This window comes from Orbicella faveolata, unplaced genomic scaffold (genome assembly GCF_042242905.1).
Source record: "Orbicella faveolata isolate gen_17 unplaced genomic scaffold, um_ofav_v1 contig_46, whole genome shotgun sequence".
In the NCBI taxonomy this organism is placed as follows: Eukaryota; Metazoa; Cnidaria; class Anthozoa; order Scleractinia; family Merulinidae; genus Orbicella; species Orbicella faveolata.
In genome coordinates, this window is record NW_028301576.1 from 11,960,001 (window position 1) to 11,977,527 (window position 17,527).

General features: G+C 39.5%; 2 protein-coding genes across 2 annotated transcripts in view; both read right to left on the bottom strand.

The window, feature by feature from the left end:
- Positions 1-14,532, bottom strand: part of LOC110047865 (NACHT, LRR and PYD domains-containing protein 12-like) — a 34,250-nt gene extending 19,718 nt beyond the window's left edge. The window contains exons 1-3 of the mRNA XM_089278437.1: positions 13,576-14,532; positions 12,161-12,244; positions 1-2,685 (exon numbers count right to left, since the gene is read on the bottom strand). The exon at positions 1-2,685 is cut by the window's left edge and continues 158 nt beyond it. Of these exons, the coding sequence (XP_089134563.1) occupies positions 1-2,685; positions 12,161-12,244; positions 13,576-13,915 (3,109 nt within the window). The 5' untranslated portion in view covers positions 13,916-14,532. The remainder of the gene's footprint in view (positions 2,686-12,160; positions 12,245-13,575) is intronic.
- Positions 14,533-15,614: 1,082 nt separating this feature from the next.
- On the bottom strand, positions 15,615-16,963 carry LOC149098387 (death domain-containing ATP nucleosidase-like). The gene is made up of 2 exons (XM_089276683.1): positions 16,258-16,963; positions 15,615-15,664 (listed from the first exon to the last, which is right to left on the bottom strand). Exons 1-2 carry the CDS (start codon positions 16,961-16,963, stop codon positions 15,615-15,617), a joined length of 756 nt encoding a protein of 251 aa, XP_089132809.1.
- Positions 16,964-17,527: the final 564 nt, after the last annotated feature.

Below are 17,527 nucleotides of genomic sequence, written 5' to 3' on the forward strand. Positions count from 1 at the left end.
TGAATGATAGGACAAGAGTATCCAGGTCTGGTACATCCTTCAGTGCACGGGCCAGCGCTGATACTTCCTCTTCGCCCATCCGTGTTTCATACAACCACAGCTGCCTCAAACCAGGAACAAAGTTCAAGTTTTTAGCCAGCTCCATAATCCCATAGCCCAGCGGATTGCATGATAAATCAAGAATCCGGAGCAGTGTAATGCCTGGTAAACATCGGAATACAGCTGTAGCTTCCTCTGCACCCATCTTTGTACTTCGTAGGTACAGCCGTGTCAGAGAAGGGACACAGTCTATGTGGTTAGCCAGTTCAATAATCCCGTGACCCAGTTCGTTGCCTGATATATTCAGTTCTCGTAACCCATTTATACAAGCCAATGAAGCTCCAAGTACCGCGGCCTCTTCCTCTCCCATATTGACATTGCTCAACCTTAAGACAGTCACGTAATCAAGGTTCTCAACCAAACCCCTCACACTACTGTACAACGGGTTCCACGACAAGTCAAGCTCGTCCAACTCACCAACCTGGTGCAGTGAACTGGCGATCTCATTAGCGCATGTTGCTGTCAAATTGATCTTTCTAAGTTCTAAGCTGTGGAGATAGTCGGAAACGTGAATGTTGGAAACCATACTCTCTATCAGCCCAGCGTCGTATGACGTAAAGATGTTGCCGTCGATTTTGATCCTCTCAGGATGTGTTATGAAAGGTAACACGTTTTCCACAACCGTGAGTTCCTCACTTGTTGGGTCGGTAATTTCAATCTCTCGGACGAAGGAGAGGCAATGGTGGCCAGTCTGGTCCAGTATGTTCTCAGTCAAAACCAAAGCACCGCTGTTGTCTTGATTCATTGACAAGTCATCAAAAGGCTTCTTAGGAGGAGACACTGATGTTGATGTGAGTTCAGTTAGCAGTTCAGTAGGCAAATCGTACGTGTAGTCCTTGCAAATGCGAGTAAGACAGAGCAACATTTGCTGTCCTTCTTTCTTAAGGAAAAAGCTACCTAGTCTTAGATTGGCGTACTTTTTCACACTCCTGACTTGCCCCGAACACATCACAAGGGAAGTGTTTAAATCAAGAAGTACAGAGAAAACTTCATCATCAATTTGTTTCCAGTTAAAACCTCGGTCAAAAAAAAGATAGTTTGGACAGCTACTGGTGGATTTCAGTAAATGTTCTCTGGCAGCAATAGAAACCTGTTCACGATTTAGTATTAGAACATAATTAACACACTTAAGAAACAAAGGGAACACAGCTTGTCTGTCTGACGCTGCACAGGAAAACAAACAATGCCAACTGATAGACATAAACCTTTTTTGATCATCTGACAAATCCTCAACAGAAGGCGTCACGGTGAAGTTGTACGCTGTAAGACCTTCTTTGTCTCCTATCATCTGCAGATGACTGAGAACAGCGCGGGAAGCATCTGATGACAACTCACAGGCGAATTTCAGAACTTCAAACATCATCTCTATTTTTTGAAAAGAATCAACTTTTAAAAGGCAGGTGACACTGTCATTTTTCTTATTCGTCAGTTCTTGAACGATGAACCTGGCAGCGACGAACTCCTGAACGGACTTATGGAGGAAACAGACGATTTTCTCGGGAATCGAACTTGAAAGCTTTGAAGTTTGCAAAAAACCAGCGTCAATAAATTTCTTAAAGACATCGCTATCAGGCAGTTTGCTAAAGCTGAAATAAAGACGGTTCTCCAAAAGAGCGTAAAAAGCAAGTTCTCCTAATCTAAATAGTTCTTCTGTATATTCCACAATGCTTTGAAACTCCTCTTCTGAATCTTTTGAATCCAGGTGATACAAGAGGGTCTGCATGAATCTTGAGTAAAGGTCCGCTCCAGATGCGGGTAGTCCTTTCCTGTCTTTCTCCTTCCAAACTAGACACAACATTAATAGGAGAAGTGGTATCTTCGCCATGTCCCAAATGCGTTCTTGTTTCCGCAGATATTCAACAAGCTCGTCTACGTCTTTCTGATCACTGAGGAACTTACTTGCAAACTCTTTGACTTGCTTCACACTATCGAACCCGTTGAGCTCGAGTTGAACATGACTCTCCTTGCTTAGCTCCTCTTCTTTTACTCGCCGTGTTGTGATAACAACACAACAACCTCTAAGTAGACTGCCTCTCCAGATCTTATTAACTGGAGATGATTTTTCACCGCTGTACTCGTCATAGCCATCAAAAACGAGGAGGACTTTGCCTTGGTTCTCACGCACATATTTATTTAAGTTATCGACTGCCATTGGATCATCAGCAGACAACAGTTCTGCAGTTTCCAGCATGGCGCGGAAATCTTGACGGTCGCAAACGTCTCGCAACTTAATTAATAGTAAAACATGGAACTTCTTCAGGATTTCTTTCTCGCCTCTGGTCCAGTCCACAGCAATTTTCTGAGTGAAAGTAGACTTTCCTATTCCCGGTCTCCCGTAGACTAGAATTCTTTTAGGGTTAGAATGACGTCCGTAGCCTTTGAACATTTCAGCGTAATCTTGAATCTCTTTTTTCGCTGTTTCGTGAGGTTTTCTATTATCTCTCAGTATTGATAACTGTATGTAAATCTCATCAATATCTACTGTGTTGTCTGGGTCCCAAGGTGTGATTTTCACCTTACTCTTGGTGTTGTAAAACTCGTGCAGCTCTTCCAGGCACCATACCAAAAACCGTTTGGTTGGAGAATCTGTTGAGAAGAAATGAGAAGTCGTTATTGTTATCCCTCCCTTCATTTGAAAACTCTTATTGTCTAAATCTGTTGTGTACGCCTATCGGTCTAAACTCTTGCTCGAGTTAAATATGTTACGACTGATTTCAATTTAAACACCTCTTACTAACAGAGTTTGAGGTCCGTAATGTAAGTTAAGGACGGATTTTTCTCGCTTTCAATTTCTGCTGGCCCAAGCACGAAGCGCGAGGGCCATAAATCGAACGGGAAAAAACGAGGTTTCGTAACATACAGTATTCGCTGTGAAGAAAATGTCAGTAAGACATTTATTTTATCTCTAAGTGTGTTTGATGGCTTCGGAGACAGCTCTAAATTATAGGGAGCCGTACAGTAGATTATACTAAACTGACAAATCACAGTGCGCGTGGCAACAAAGCCTTACAAAAAAGTATAATGACAAAAATTTGCCCTCGTAGCTGGCGTTCTCCATATTTATTTTACAAAAGTTTGAGAGTTTCCATGCCTACGCGTGAAAGTTAATATATCTTTTTTTAATCTAAAATCCAGACAAAGTACCAGTTCAGTAGATTTCTAGTATCTTGAATTCTGCGCTACAATATCTTGAACTAAGACTGGTTCACCCGAATTTTCCTGACAATGTTACAAATTTCATTCTTTTTCACGCATAAAGTCAGGCTGTCACTATGGTCGGGAATCAAGGATTTCCCCCACTACTAGGAGTGTGAAACACAGCTACTCTGATAGAAAACTAAGCATACATATAAAAGACCTGGATAAAATCTATTACAGTAATGACACACTAATAACAAGAGTTCTTTTTCTGAAATTTAAACTTTCACTTTTCCAACAACATATCAAAAGCTTCCATCATTCATTCACTCATTCATTAAAGCTTACATACGAAAACAATGTGCATTGTAACAGAATAAACATCTTAGATGTTCATGCAGTAGCAACAACAACAAAATGTTGGAAATGACAATTTTCAAATAAACATTCAAAGAGTATACAATCATAAAATGTGTTTTCAACTAGATCAGAGACCTTTCTTGTCTCAATCTGATGATTTTAGTGGTACCTAATATTCTTTGTAACTTTTCAGTTCTTTTCGTGTTGCATTGCGAACATAAGTAACTCATGAAAGCCTGATTAAAATGTCTCAAAGTTACATGCATGTGCACAAAAAAATTAAAGAATTTTGCCTTCAAATCATTCAATTTTGTTTCAATAGCTAAACAGAAGCCTCTTTTGGGGGACTTCAAAATGCGTGAAAAAGCTTTTCCTTAAGTCCATTTCAGGGTTTTTCAACAATGTAGAGATTGCATTTACCGCTTGTATTGTCACTAAACCAGTAAGCGAACAATGCTCCCTCCATGGTTTGCATTGCGTATGCGACATAAAACGTGGCTGAAACTGACATTAAGTTTTGGCTTCTAGAGTGCGTAGCAATGCTGTATTTACAGGGAACTGCTCCCGTAACTCCTAGAAGAAAATTATTCAAGTTACCTTTATGGGCATGAGTTCATATATAGCAGTCAGAAAATATCGCTTTGCATCAAGTGAAAACCATAATTTGTATTCATGATCTGCCAAATGTATTAAGTTTGAAAATAATGTCTTAAGTAAATAAGTAAGTAAAATCCTTTATTTAAAACACGATTATCGTTTAAGCACTACATGCTTGAGGGGTCGTGTATCTAATTAATTATCTAATTATGTAATTACCTACTGATAAAATGAATGAAATATAAGAAACTAACTTAGTTTATCGCAAATCTGATTTCCCTAAATATCGGAATAGATTTTGCCTTTGAATAAAACTGTTTAAAATTACAAGAATCATTAAAATATTCTGAAACACAGTTCCACAGTACAGCTCCTCTGTAACAAACAGAATTTTTATGAAATAAGTGGAAAGTCGTGGAACGACGGCCTTATTATGTCCTCTTAAGTTATACTGACTATTACGCCATACAACTAAATCTGAAATCATTGCGGGCATATTTTCGCAAGCTATGTTGTGGATTAGTTTGACAAGACTTCGCTTATACACGTCATAAATCAAGTCCCATTGTGTGAGTTCCCTAACTTGTACTGATGGTGTGTCTCGTGGCAAATTAAAAATTAGCCTTCCAGCACGACAGTGCAGTGCTTGCAGGGATTTAATGTAATCCAGGTTGTAACAGTTCCCCCAAATAGCGAGGCCGTATGTCACTGAACGGCGAATCACCTTAAAGTATAGGGAAAGAAGTGATTTTCTCTTAAGAAAAGAGCACTTTTTCAGTAAGTTCAATTTTTTGACAAATTTGTTCCATTAGGTTACTCCAAACCTCTGCGGGGCTACTTTTTCCAAATTTTCTTTTTTCCAACCAAATTAATGTTCATTATATAAGGTAACATTTTCCAAAAAAATGAAAATAAAATATTAAAACGCGCGCGAGTTATTGGGAAAAAGAGGTTTTTTTAATAAAAGTTTATAAACCGTCAAGGTGTCATAATCCCCAAAAGGCATGGACTCCTCAGCGACCTTTTCGCGGCAAACCGCTTAATCCAGAGATCGTATATCAAATACTTTCAATTTGAGATTTCACGTCCGTCAAGAGTGCCTTTTTGTAATCACGCTTCGGCAATTGCTCCTCAGTTTCTTTTTGTTTTGTTGCACATCGCTTTTCTCCGTTTTGCCTATTATTGTTGACCACCGGCCTAAAACGTATGCGCCTAAAACCCCGGGGGGGGGGGGGCACTGCCATATATGGGCTATATAGGTATGTGCCGCTGTGAAGGGTATGGTTTTCGAGCAGTTTACTCTAGGACAGGGTATATAAATCAGAGCGTTTGGGTCTAGAATAGGGCATCATTTTTCACAAAACTGACTGGTTGGTTGAAGATTTTATCTAGAGTAAGGAAACAAGAAATTGCCATTCAAAAATATAAAAAATATCAAATCGGCAAGTTAAAATTTACGCAAATCAGCCTCAACAGTGCCGATAGATGGGGGGATTTGGGGAGTTTACTCTAGTATAGGTCAGCAAAATTCAGCTGAACTAGCTCTGGTATAGGCTAAGGGTTCCAGGGTCCCAGCAGCACATTCCCACCCAGAAATTCCCAAAGTACCTCCCCCGGGCCTAAAACGTGACTGTAACGCTATCGCTTTACCGCGAAGCTCAACTTTCCTTACTGTGAACGCTAGGGGTTCTGTTAATTCATTGGCTGGCGGCATTTTGAGTTGATATATCCCTCTGAGAAGGCGTGATACGTTTATAAATCTTTAGAAGGCGAAAACTTGCACTCGTTTTTCGAGAGAATCCCTCCTCTTTAAATGAATTAATCGGGTATGCAGAATCGACGGTTTTCCTTGAAATTTGACAAGAACATTCACTGATGGATAGGAAACAAAAACGTGTCGGCGAATTCTTTCATTTCAAATACTTTTCTCGTGGCGGTCTCTAACGCAACACGTTACGCGAATTCTTGGATAGTGGAACTTGACAGATCTACAAAAAGATAACCAATACAAGTAAAAGAAAATGCTGACACGCTTTGAGAGATTGATGCTTTGTGATCAACACTGCACAGTTATTTTGCATCAACGATTGAATTTGATATCCGATTAATTCCGAGTCGCCGGAATTTCAGTCGGTTGTTTTAACGTTAACGGCTTCTGCCGCCATAGGAAACCATTGGGCAAAAAAGAATATGATTTTATCGCATTTTACATTTCATAACGTTTCTATTGATATATAGTTTGTTGGGGTTTCCTTCAAAACAGCGTGTGTACGAATTTTTTTCTGATGGACACCCGCGAAGGTTTGAAGTAACCTTAATGCCTTAAGATGATTCGCCCAAGTAAGTTTTCTGTTGATCGTAATGCCCAGCAGCCTTGTGTGACAGACCCATGCAACGTTGTCATTTCCAATGGTGATCAAAGGGAGTGGACCAGTGAAGGATCCCCGGTGGAACAACATCACTTCACATTTTGAAGAGTGCGGTGTTAACGAGTTAGTCATGCACTATTTGTTAAGCTCATTCAGTGCGTTATTTAGTAGGTTACATGCTTCATCAACGGTGGATCCAATGCAGTAAACTGTAGTATCGTTAGCATACAGGTAGAGATTGCCTGATGTCACAGCCTCTGGCATGGCATTGGTGTATAAACTAAACAAACACGGGCCTAGTACCGATCCTTGAGGGATGCCGCACGTCACATTTAGCTCCTCTGACTGAGTGGAGTTCACAACCGTAACCTGCGTCCGGTGGTGTAGACAATCTGTAAGCCAAGAGAGAAGGTTGCCCTCGATTCCAAATTTGATTTTTAATTTATGTAACAGGGTGCGATGAGAGACGCAGTCGAAGGCTTTTCGAAAATCAATAAAAGCAGTAGCAACCACCAAATTATTGTCAACAGCTTGTCTCCAACTTTCTGTTAAATGGACAAGTAATAACTCGGTCGAGTGGCCCTTACGGTAGGCCCATTGCTTCTCAGTCGGTAGAAAGAGGAGAAACTTCCAGTCAACCAGTGATGCAGTTTTGTTCCATATCAAACTGATAATAACATCAGAATGACATATCGGTGGCCCAGGTTAAGCATACATTTGTATAGATTTCAAGATTTCCCCGCCATGGTTCAACAAATATAGATCCTCGTGAATAATCAATGGCCTTTTAGAAGTCTATTAATATATTATTTATAAATAAAAGTAATCAAGATATTCAGCTGACTGCCTTGCACTGGTTGCAAAATTGCAACCGAATGATTCAACAAAATACCGTATTAATGGGTCTTGGATTGGGTTTCTTTGTTTCTTATCCCACTGAAATTTCTATATTTCCAGTGGGTGTTTCACGAATTTCCCTGATCCAGAATTATCAAAGGTTCTTTTGTATCCAACGTTCCCCACTTCCCCAAAATAGTCGTAATTGCCCAATACTTATCTGACTTTCACTAATATGCACACAGTATTTGCACATGGAATAGCAACAGTATGGATGAAGAATTTCTTGGATTGCCCTCAATAATTGCTTTAATTAACACCATGAAGGTGATCCATTAAGGTATCATGGTAGGTGGATTGACAGTGTTTGGAAATCACGCTCTTACGCTGGCGCTTTGAAAGAAAACCCTATCAACCTATACATTTTCTGAAAGCTTAATAGTTACAGAATACAATTATGTCTTTGAAATTTTCTAAAAAGTTATTGTCGCAGTGATATTAAAAGAAATACCCAGAAACACTGCTTCGCTTAAACTGGTTCGCTTCCTCGCGTGAATTATCGGAGCGGCGCGATTTACATCGGAAATGTTTTCTTACACATCACCCTCAAAAATCGTGTCTGCGATTTTCCAGATGTGGTTTTTTTTTTTTTTGCCACACCCTCCTAAACTTTGATATTTTTAATGCGGACGTTTCCTTCTACAAAAGAGACCATAACTTTGAAACGGAAGCGAAATTAAACAAAGCCCGACACGGTTTTTCGAAGGATGTATCCTAGAACATACCTGCCGATTTTCAGCCAATTCCATCGGAAGACGCGCGTAAACGAACTAGAAATGTTCATCCGTGTTTGCAGTTTTATTTTATCGAGAAAGACACGAAAAACCTTTTATGAGATTTGCATGAATAGGTGTTAAAAATCCCCTCCGCACTGACAGATGTCGGCATGGGTCAGTTTACCCCAACAATGGGTTATAACAACTTGAAATAAACAGACGACTAATATTCTGGCGCGGAAACCCGCGTGGCAGTGAAGTCGTCCGAGAAGGGACAAACTACAAGTTAAACTGCCGTGATCTTTTACTTAAAAGATTTCGTCGGCGGCATTGGTATTATGTTGCTTAAGTTTAGGCTCCTTCGTTCTCCAGACAGTTTTTGAAACCATGCCTCGTGAAGCCAAAAAGCATGAAAAAGAGGAATCTCGAGGTCTACATTGTCAACATCTACATCTGCGCTTGACTCTCTCGTGGTGGAAGTTTCGGAATCGCGTCCGTTCTACAACAATTTCGTGCGACTAGCACTTGTTGTATTTTGTCCATTAGCTTCATTGGTGGGACTAGTGTCCTTCAACCATTCTTCTTGGTTACAGTGCGAACCTCGGTCGCTCAGAGCCAAAGATCTTGTTCGACGCTGAACCTGTGGGTTCCACCAGATTTTCGCCTCTTCGGCCTCTTCGAAGACGAAAATGGGCAAGAATTTCTCGTCCTGACATAAAGAAAATTTGACGAGAACGAAAGCCAACTTGAGATGAAACAACCAGATCAAGAACAGTTCGCGTGCACAAAATGACAAATGAAATATCACACCGCAGTTCGCGTTACTTGTGACAACTGGCGGTGAATTTTAATTAGAGGTGTCAACGCGCTGCAAGGGGTTAATAATATTCAAAACTAGTTTTTTTGCTTTTTGCTTTTTAAAAAAGTAAAAATAGCTCTTTCCCCCATTCTTTTTGCAAAATATTTATCTCAGTCTTCTCAATTTGAACAGCCAAAAAGAGATTTTTCGCATTTTTCGTAAAAATCCACCTACCATGATACCTTAACTTTGATTGTGCATCTTTACTGCGCATAACTCCTTACGTCTTTAGCGTGCGCCGTTATGAGATTTCTTTCAAGGTAAGCTCGAAACTGAAAAAAATTGTCGTTTTCTCCTAAACGAGCACAGTTACCCCCACTTTTTAAATCCATAAATTTAGATCCATGGCATACGATTCAGTATATCAAGTGCTACAATATATCGCAAAAAAAAAAAGATCAAAATTCTGCTTTCAGATATTCATATTAAAATGTTGCAAAGAACACATGCAGCAAATTCTTTACTTTGTTTCATAATCTTCACTCCTTGTCAACGAAAACAGTTTATAATGTAAGACCAAGAAATGACTTTGTTCAGAAATTACAGTTCCACTTTCTGATCACTAGGGCTCGTAATAAGAACCTAGCAGATCGCATAGTTACCTAGGCTTGATTTTCAGCCGTTTTGTGTACCTGCGTTCTTTGCCATTTTTTTCCCCGCGCTGCTCGCATGTTAATTTCAGGGACAACCGATATAGACCAGTGATCCAGCCGTTCACTGAGAGGAGAATTAACAACCAGACTCCCAAAACGGCTGGAAATCGAGTATAATAGCTACCATGACCGGCCATTCGTATTACACCAAAAAGAGCATGGTAAAACACATTTTTTTATTGCACTTTGTAATACTGTAGTGCATGCATAACATAATTATAAAGTTTCCATTTCAATTTAAGGTGGCTGGTACCAGTTTCCTCGCGCGGGGAGTAGATCACCATCGTGCGTCACGCATAAGTAACACGCACGATAGAGGCGCGAGATTTAAAACTCGAAAGACCAAAACTAATATGGCGGCGCGCGGCTTTTTTTCGCGCAAGGTCACTTTTGTACTGTTGGAGACGTAATTCGCATATAAAGGAGGCTTTACCTGCTAGAACAACTTTAGTCAATTCTCTGTTTTTAAGAAAAATTGTTTCGGGAATTCAATGTTCCCAAATTTCAAAGGCAACTCGATCGATCGTGACAGCCACCGGGAGCGTATGAAGGACTCGCAAAACATAGCAAATCTAACCAGAATTTGGGTAAAAATCCTACAGAGTAAGCCCAGGAGGTTGTCTTAAACGACAACTACAGCTGTAAATGATTTTTTAGCAGCAAACAAAACAAAACGCCTGTTCGGAGCCCGCTCGCCCGCGCGGGCACATGAAGCAGTCAGCGGTAGTCAAAACAGCTCATGAGCAGCTGCTGATCTTATAAAGTCTGGATTTTTGAATGCGTGTCTACGCGCGTGGGAATAACGGAAAACGCGAAGGCTTTTACATCAAAACAAGCCCGGTGACCCCTTCTTTTTATTGTTTCAATAAAATATTATTATTGAGAGGAAACGTCAGAAAAAAAAATTCTACGGAAGGAAATTTGCACTTTGAGCAAATTGCCGTTTTTCCAAGTTTACAAGAAATCGGCTCCGTAAAATTATTTCAAAATTGTTGTGCATTTTCATTTTCAGATACCGAAAGCTATTGATTAAATAAAACTCGGGGTCACCGGGTTACTTTTTGAGTTATCCTAGACCACAGTTTATTTCTACTACTGTAAACAACTAAAGAATTTACAAGATTATAATTATAAACTAGTAGTAATCAGAGATTATGAGAGTGCGTTCGACGCTCTCACTTTAATATATAATTATATCTCGTAAATAAATGATTTCACTAGCTGACTTTCAACCTTTGTCTACTGCTAAAATCAACATTTTTCAGCAGCAACCGAGGTTTTGAAATCAGATATGCATAGTGTCAAAGTCCATGCTAGTGAAGAGGTCACGATTTGTTGATACGTTGCGTGACGCTGTCAGTTTCTGTAGTCTCTCAACTTTCATAGAATATTTAAATTATGTACATTATTCTAAGCTAGCATTTGCAGTCGCGTGCTCGTTTCGCGACTAATTCGAGTATTTCCCGTGATGAATAAAGTACTCTTATGTATCTTGCCTTCAGAGTACTTTTCCACCGATTCCAAACAATAACATTTCGACCGGATAAAGACTGAGCTATCTGTCGCGACTGGAACTAATCAACAAATGCAATCAAAATGTAGCTGTTCCCACGGTTATCATCCCAAAGCCAAGTCGTGTAATAAACAAGGACAATTCCCTCGGATTGCGATAAATGCTGCCGTCGAAGCGTTTAAATTCGCCAAAATCTAACGCTGAGAGCACATAATAGCGAGGCGTACGGCGACTGAACAGAAAGAAGACAAAAAAGGATCCATCGGAAAGACGAGCTCAGATGGCCTGCTCACATACTCACATGTTCGCCACATGTCTTATTACATGTCTTAGCACTAAACGGTACCAGTTTACTGGCCGTGACATGCCCCTGCAAAAATCAAGCGGGGTGGTCATTTTGGTGTCCTTACAGGAATGTGGTTTTTTTTAGCCTAGAACCGTGCACAACGAGACCAACTCTGAAAAGCCACAGGTCAAAATTTGGTTTGCGTTCCACTTCGTCGAACGCAATAAATAAATAAACAGTACAGTACATACAGTAGTGGGACACCCAAAATAACTAAAAAGCTAAACTAGTTGGGTGACCGTAATTATAATAATTAAAAATGTGAGAGTCAGGAAAGAGGCACAACAAATACATTGGTACACATAAATATCATAAACTTGGTACAAGAGTAAATATACAAAACAAAACAAAATAAATAGATATAAACCATCAAGGTAGTGACATAAGCGAAAAATCAGGTGTGGAAAATCCTTTTGGAATGTTCCCATGGTAACTGCTGACGACGAAATAACAGCTGTTTTAGGTCAAGTACAAATTATGTAATCCAAACCTACAAAAATATTACAGTCGCCCTGGTCTGTCTCTTTGTTCTATTCTTACAAAATTATGAGCCGTCAAAAACCTGAAAACTGGTACGAGCCACCTTAAAGAACTGACCAGATTTGTTAAATACCTTCCACTATGAAGCGTTTGGGATCTTGGCCACTTGTACTTGGTACCACTCTCTCTGATTGCTGCGATGAACTCTGCTTTTCTGCTGATGAATCCAGCAAGAAAGAAAGAAATTTAATGTTAGAGTAGTCTTAGAGGTTAATCCTTGAAAGAAATGAATGCCCATACATTTCCAATAACACGAGTTGGGTTCATATTTATCAAGACTTGGAACCTGATCTTAATATCCTACATCATTAGAAACTGGATCACTGGCTAATATAATTCAAGAGTTTTCATTGACTTAGCAATCATGCTATATAATGAGCCATTATACCATACTCTACAAATATGGGAGCGTACGCGCAATCTTTTAAGGCGTTTTTTTTTTTTTTTTTTTTTTTTTTTTTTTTTTTTTTTTTTTTTCATCTTATCTTAGTTTTCTATATTTTGGGGGCGTTTTAATACAACAATCATTCCACTCACGCTCATTGAATATGAGATGATTATAGCCAAATCATATCCAACAAGCGCAAGTGGAATGATTGTTCCATATCGTATCTTTTCAAAACGCTTCAAACAGATCAGGTGAGTTTGGTTGAGCCATGGTTCATACTTGGCGAGAAGCGTTCGAGCCAAAATACTCATGGTGAGATCAATCAAGTTCGATATGCCACCGAAGCGTACCACAAAGATGAGATTAGACATTTACCATAACCAAATTCGACCAAACTTCCGGAGATATATTTCTAGCTACTGTGATCTGTCAGGCGTTCCTGTAATGTGGTGCGCACGAGTTTAAAATTTGGCAGGAAAGTTAGGACACCCTTACCCCGAAAACAATTTATTGAGTGCTCAATATTCTATTTTTTTTTTAAATTTTACTCACGCAAAATTACTTTACTTGAAAGTGACCATGATATCAAAGCCATATCATGTAAATTAAAGAGAGGAAGAGTTATGTTTTGATGGAAAAAACAAGACATTGTAAAACTGTCGGGTAATGGATTTTCTGGTAGGGAAAAATTTAGAGGATGCTGGAGGAAGAGGCATTTTGTTATTGCAGTGGGTGATGGCTATATGGGCATTAGCTCACACAGTGACAGCATCAAAGGAGTTTGTCCTCTTGTCTGCTTGTGCACTGGTCCATCAGTGGGTATGCGAGAAACAAGTAGTCTCGTTGAACTGTTCTCAAAAAACTGACTTCAACTGCTTTTAAATGACTTCACACCTCTTACATTTGCACTTTTAGTCTCTAGTCTGCTGTGAATGATCTTACAAACCTCAAGACTACACAACAAAGGGAAATGAAATGGCCTGTTGTTGAAATCTCTGAGAAATTATCACATGTACATTTTCTCTATGTACGTATTTTGTATTAGCTCTGTACCTCTAGAATGTACAAGTACAATTTCATGTGATAATTGTTACATGTACCTTTGTAATGGGGCCATTCCTGGAAAACGACGGGATTATTCAAAATTTTTGCAACAACCGAGGCAGCCATCACGCTAGCAAAAGGACTCCAATCCTCTGACACGCTCTCAGTACCATCAGCATAATCAGCAATTCCTTTCACTACTAGCCATTCAATCTGAAGATCAAATGCCGCTGTGAAAATACCTGAAACAGAAAACCGTACAGTCTGTATTAGAGCTTTAATAATGGGGACAGAACACTGTAGCAAGAGTAATGTTATCTCATCCAACTGATTATGTATACAGTATATTACAGTAATGAACGAGGAGAGCAAGCATTGTAAAATGCAGACTGACATAAGGGCCAACAATAGCCAGGTCGAAAGAGTTCTTCTTTACCACATGCAGTCCACAACAGCAGTAGAGCTAACACTCGGAAGGCAATTCCTGCTTATTTCCAGCACTAAAATTACTTCCGAGTTAATTCTGATGAATCACAACTTTCCTATGACAAAACGAAGATGAGGGGGGAAAACTCACAACCTCCATGTGCATGTAATTAACGCAACCTGATTAGTTACAAACCAAGGTCGTAGCTAGTAAAAGGTAAACCAAGGCCTCAGTCATTTTTTGTTTGTTTGTTTGTTTGTTTGTTTAAAAATAAGTGTAAATATATTAGGTCTGCGGTCTTCACTTATATCCAGGATTGAACGCTAAAGAGATTCATGCTCCTTATGATAAGCATCATTAACAAGTGTCATTTTCATATGACTTCATATTTGACATTTTTTGTGTTTTGAGGACACTGTGATGCTTGTCATAAGGAGCATGAATCTCATTAGCGTTCAATCCTGGACATATCTGGCAGTCTTACCACTCGCGCATGCGTCGCCTAGGAAGCACATGGTTCAGTTCTACTTTTTATGATGTGAAGTATATAAGAAATAACTCATATTTGAACTGCAGTTGTAGATCAAAGTGAAATGATGTGAAGTAGATATGAAATCATTCATATTTGAGCTGCGGTTGTAGATCAAAGTGAAAAATGATCATCGCAGTAAATTTTCCAACCGCACTTGAAATATGAATGATTTCATATCTACTTCACATCATTTCACATCATTTCACTCCTCACGGGAAGATATGAACTCAATTAATTGACCTCGCTCCCAACGTGTGGCTTCATAGCTCAGTTGGTAGAGCATCGCACCGGTATCGCGGAGGAAACAGGTTCGAATCCCGTTGAAGCCCTGATTTTTTCAGGCCTCTTCTTTCCAATTAATTGGAAAATTTACTGCGATGATCATTCTCACTTTGATCTACTTTTTATCTTGTTCCAGTTTTGTTCAAAGTTTGTTTTACTATTGTGGGTAATAAAAGCTAAGTTACAGAACTCAAGGACGCATGGAAACATCTTTATAGGAAGAGGAAATTAACCATGGACATTGCCTCAGTCATAATTTTTTCTGGCTACTGCCCTGCAAACCATCGAAAACATTAGCATACAGTGCCGCTCAGATATAAGCGAACTACGCATACACGTATTATACGTGCGTATTTTGCGTATTTGGTTCAAACCAGTAAAACAGTTAACTCATGCATACTAATGAGGTATACGCGCGTATACTGTATACGAGTATGTGGGTATATGCATACGCGTAAACGCGTTGTCGGCTGACGCGAATTATGCGTATATTTTGGTTCGCTTATATCTGAGCTGCACCTTAGGTACAGTAATCGCATGATTTCAAGTGCAATTTGGAATAAATAAGCACAAGTAAATTTCGAAAGGCAACAAAAATGTACGAGCCTGTAGGACAAGTGCAATTTGTAGTCTGAAAAGTCTACTAGTGCTTATAATTTAATCCAAATTGCATGAGAATAGTCATGTGATTACTTAATAATGTTACACTTGAAAATGTACTATTTAAGGTCTTTATGAACACTTTAATTATTTCATTGGGCTGGCTGCAGTGTGCTTAGTTTTCCAAATATCTTCAAAACTTTCCAAAAATATTTCCAAAATTTCCGATAATGTTCCAAAGTCTTTGCCAATCTTCAGATGATCTTTGTCACTCTTCGCAGATCTTTGGGAAGGGTTTGGATGACTGTCAGAGGTGTTTAAAAATGTTCAGGTGATATTCAAAAGCCTTCAGAACGGTTCGGGCAATCTTCAGAGGTGTTCGGAAAATGTGTAATTATCTTCAGCTCACTTCAGAAGGCTTCAGGCGAACTTCAACCACCTTTGGCACACCTCAAATGATTATCAGTAGTCTTTCTTGTAATTTGCACTGGTGTTACACTTTTTGCACAGGTGTTGTACTTGAACTGCACTGCTATTAGCCAATCCAATCAGAATCGAGCAATTTTTTAAACTGTATTTTTACAGCTGTTAGGGAATGCATTGCACAAATCCCTACTGTAACACTGTCCGGTTTCAGTGAACTGTCAACATGGATAGTTCATGCCCACACTACACAAGAGTCCTCTACTCTATGATGAAGAAGGGAAGAGGGGAGAGGGAGAGACTACGTTAGCAAAAACAACTCTAGATTTTTTGGGGAAGTTGCCATTGCTAGTGAAATAAATAGAAGAGGAAGTGTCAATGATAACTTAATAGCTGTTAAAAAGTTTGTTCTCAAACAATAGCAGACCTGTTGTCTATGCCCACTATGGGGACTGAAATTAAACAACAACCTACCTTCACCTTCCATTTCAATCGCAGTTGCCACAGGATAGGACTCAGCCAGTTCCTCACGCCGCCATCCAGCACTGACCTGCTCTGGACCACTTAAAATCTCACCACAATGTACTTTGACTTCTCGTGCTTCTGGGCTTTTCAAGGGTGCCTTCCAGCCATGGTCGGCATACTTGATGAGGTCCAGAAAATGTCGGCTAACATAACTTCTCGTGTCAGTTGATTGCTCTCCTTTACTGGTGACGACTTTGGATGCATAAGTTGATAACTTCGCAGAGACAACAACATCTCCTAACTTCGTTTTCTCTGGGTTCAGACCACTGCAGGCTCCCACAGAAATCACACCCTTGGGTCGCAGTACAGAGACAGCATTTATCACACTTACCAGAGAGCCGCCAGGACCAGCTGAACCTTTATCACATTTGATCAAAGCAACATTCACTTTCTTCTCTTGTCCTGCACCCTCATGTCCAAAGTAAACATAACCAATACCATGGAAAAAGCATTTAAATGGATCCTCCAACTGCATATAACAAGCTATGAACTCACAGTTCGTGACAGTCACCAAAAGAATTTCAACAGGGAGGTTCAATTCATTTCGATCCTTAATTGTTGCTTGAATATCCTTTATTGATGGAAGGTGGAAACTAAGCTCGGGGGGGACATCACTTGAATTGCTACCAGTAGTGTTCTTTGCAGCTTTTGCCATTTTTATCATTTGATCTTGGGAATGTTCCTAAATGGCAACCAACAGAACAAAATTATCAACTATGTAGTAACACAAATTTAAACAATAAACTTAGGAAGAAAACTCCTTGTATTTAACCTGTTTACAGTGTGATAATAATTGTTACTCTGTTAATGCCATTTTCCATCAAGTCTTTCACAGACACCATCTGTGTTGTAACCAGAAAAATACTTAGAGCGAAGTTACAAATTGAAGACATCAACTTTTTAAAAATGTTACTTCTGCTGAGTTTGAATCAAGTTCAAGTGAGATTGATGTCCCTTAAGGGACCGTTCATTTTTTATCAGGTAGGGGGGGCTGGTGGGATTTGGGGGGGGGGCCATGCGAAAAAAAATGGCTTTCGAGGGGGGGCCATCCCAAAAAAAATAAGGGAAAAAGGGGGGGTCACGTGAAATATTTTAGTAAAACTTTAAAATGGCATAATGTTTGAATATCAAAAAAATTGCTATAGAATAAACATAGAAGGCAGGATACAAATTTATTACAAACTTTCCTGCTTTAAAAAAACGTTTGGCGACAAAAAGC